The sequence below is a fragment of the Pinus tabuliformis genome, chromosome Q, assembly GCF_031772625.1.
Source record: "Pinus tabuliformis cultivar Carrire ecotype Pingquan chromosome Q, CPIR1, whole genome shotgun sequence".
NCBI lineage: Eukaryota > Viridiplantae > Streptophyta > Pinopsida > Pinales > Pinaceae > Pinus > Pinus tabuliformis.
Window position 1 is genome coordinate 270,579,806 of NC_142296.1, and position 1,964 is coordinate 270,581,769.

Sequence of the window (1,964 nt, forward strand, 5' to 3'; positions counted from 1 at the left end):
AAAAATATAAAAGCAAAGACAAAAATATCTAAATAGTTCCGCTTATCCTATCACAGTACCATATCACTCTAAATATGTGTACCCTTTTGATATGCCGCTACATTATTTCTCAAAGTTTTCTTACAAAAAAACCCAAATAATTATATTTATTAACAAGTGTTTACTCATATGGTTTTACACTAATTTAGCTGTACAATACAAGGTCATATCAAGACTCTCTATGCGGACCAATAAAGGGATATGCATGCTATTACAAAGAAATTAACAGAATACTCAATATGCTCAAGCAAACCACTGCATGAAAATACCAGATTATATATACTCTTATAGTTCAGCCTGTATATGCTCCAACTAAATGCTGCTTCTCTTCAGAGCCTCATAGTCCCCCACGTTATGAACTTTGAAAGATGAATCACCATCTATGCTCTCATGGTGGTACGATTTACAGACAAAGTATAACACGCTTTGTGCCAACATCCACATCACATTTACAAAACAATGCAACCAAAGAAGAAGTGCTCCAATCGCAGCCCTCGTCGCTGTCCTCAGTCCACGGCTACGCCCCTCCGCCACTGTAAACCCGAAAAACCAAACAATTATTCCGTCAAACATAAGGAAAAATATAAGCAGCGCCAAGGCTGTCATCCTCTTTCCTTTAATGAGGTTGCTGCTCTTCAGAACGGCACCCAGGCCGTAATATTTGTCCTCCAAAACGGATACGACGCTAGCGAGGTGCCACACCACAGTTATATAAATTTGGGAGCAAGCAACGAACACAATTGGAAGAATTACATTGATAATTAAAGCCCTCCCTTTCAATTTATCATCTGCGTCTAGTCCCACGGAGGGGGACGGTATGGTGGGGATGAAGAGGATGAGCAGCAGGCCGCTGGCCAACATGGAGACCGCCATAAAGCCAAGGGAGATTACGAAAAACCACATGAATGTTAACATGAGGCGTTTCCACACCCTGGGAACGTCATTGCTCAAAACCCTAACGCACGACACTTTCAATTCCTTCGTGTTGGCACTGTAGATGGAGGCCACTGTGTACACCACAGCCGCGGTGGACAGCATCCACAAAGTTAAAACGACGGCTATGTCCGCTGCCAGGACCCCCACAAGCCCTATCCATTCCGAGCCCAATTCACGCCGAGTCGTTTCGCCGGGGTGGATGGAGGCCTCGACTTGCTTCTGCTGGATTTTGAGCAGAATAGGGCCGAGGATGAAGTTCTGACCCAAACTTGCAAAAGTGAGGGGGAGAAATAGGAGGAGAGCCAAAGCCCACAGAAGTTTACTACGGGAGGAGCGGAGGAGGATGTTAAAGGCTTCTCTCACGATGCGAAAGGCGCCAAGTAAGTGAAGTTCCTCTGCGGCCACTTTCTCCATTTTTCAGAAACCTAAACCTTTGCTCTTGCAATTAAAAAGCCTTGCCTGCTCCAACTGGGTGAGCTGCGAGGCTTAATGGTGGGATTGCTATTATTATATACAACAAATGATGTTTTGAAGATACAGGAATGGTCTGGACTTGGTCAAGTGAATTCCACTATTCATGTGACGAATGTATTAGCAATGCTCAGGATCTGCACTGTGTCCTTGGACCTTCGACGTTGGACGATTCTTTCGGCCATTATAAGAGATCACAGATCTGGATGATGACGAGTGAAAGTTCGTGAGAGCGACTTACATAGCAATCTCAAAAAGTCAACGACAGGTACTACACATTTATCTACGTATGTGCACTATGAAATATCTCGATACGACAGGAATGGAGGCTGCTATTTTCAATATTTTATGTGTGTCATCCCATCACGAAAACAAATAAAAAAATAAAAATTTGTAATACATCGTAAAAACAGTAGACTACGACAAAATGGAATATGTCAAATATACGCATAATATATAATTAAAAATTATATTATTTTAATTATGGGACTTCGAATCAATAATTTTTTAGATATTAA

At 42.0% G+C, this 1,964-nt stretch overlaps 1 protein-coding gene across 1 annotated transcript; it reads right to left on the reverse strand.

Moving 5' to 3' along the window:
• Nucleotides 1-351: 351 nt before the first annotated feature.
• On the reverse strand, nucleotides 352-1,389 carry LOC149219240 (uncharacterized). Its single transcript, XM_089386757.1, has one exon. The coding sequence runs from the start codon at nucleotides 1,387-1,389 to the stop codon at nucleotides 352-354; it is 1,038 nt and encodes a 345-aa protein (XP_089242883.1).
• Between the last annotated feature and the right edge of the window lie 575 nt (nucleotides 1,390-1,964).

Excerpts from the sequence above, each read along its gene's own strand:
- LOC149219240 (XM_089386757.1), bottom strand. The coding sequence starts at position 1,389 with ATGGAGAAAGTGGCCGCAGAGGAACTTCACTTACTTGGCGCCTTTCGC.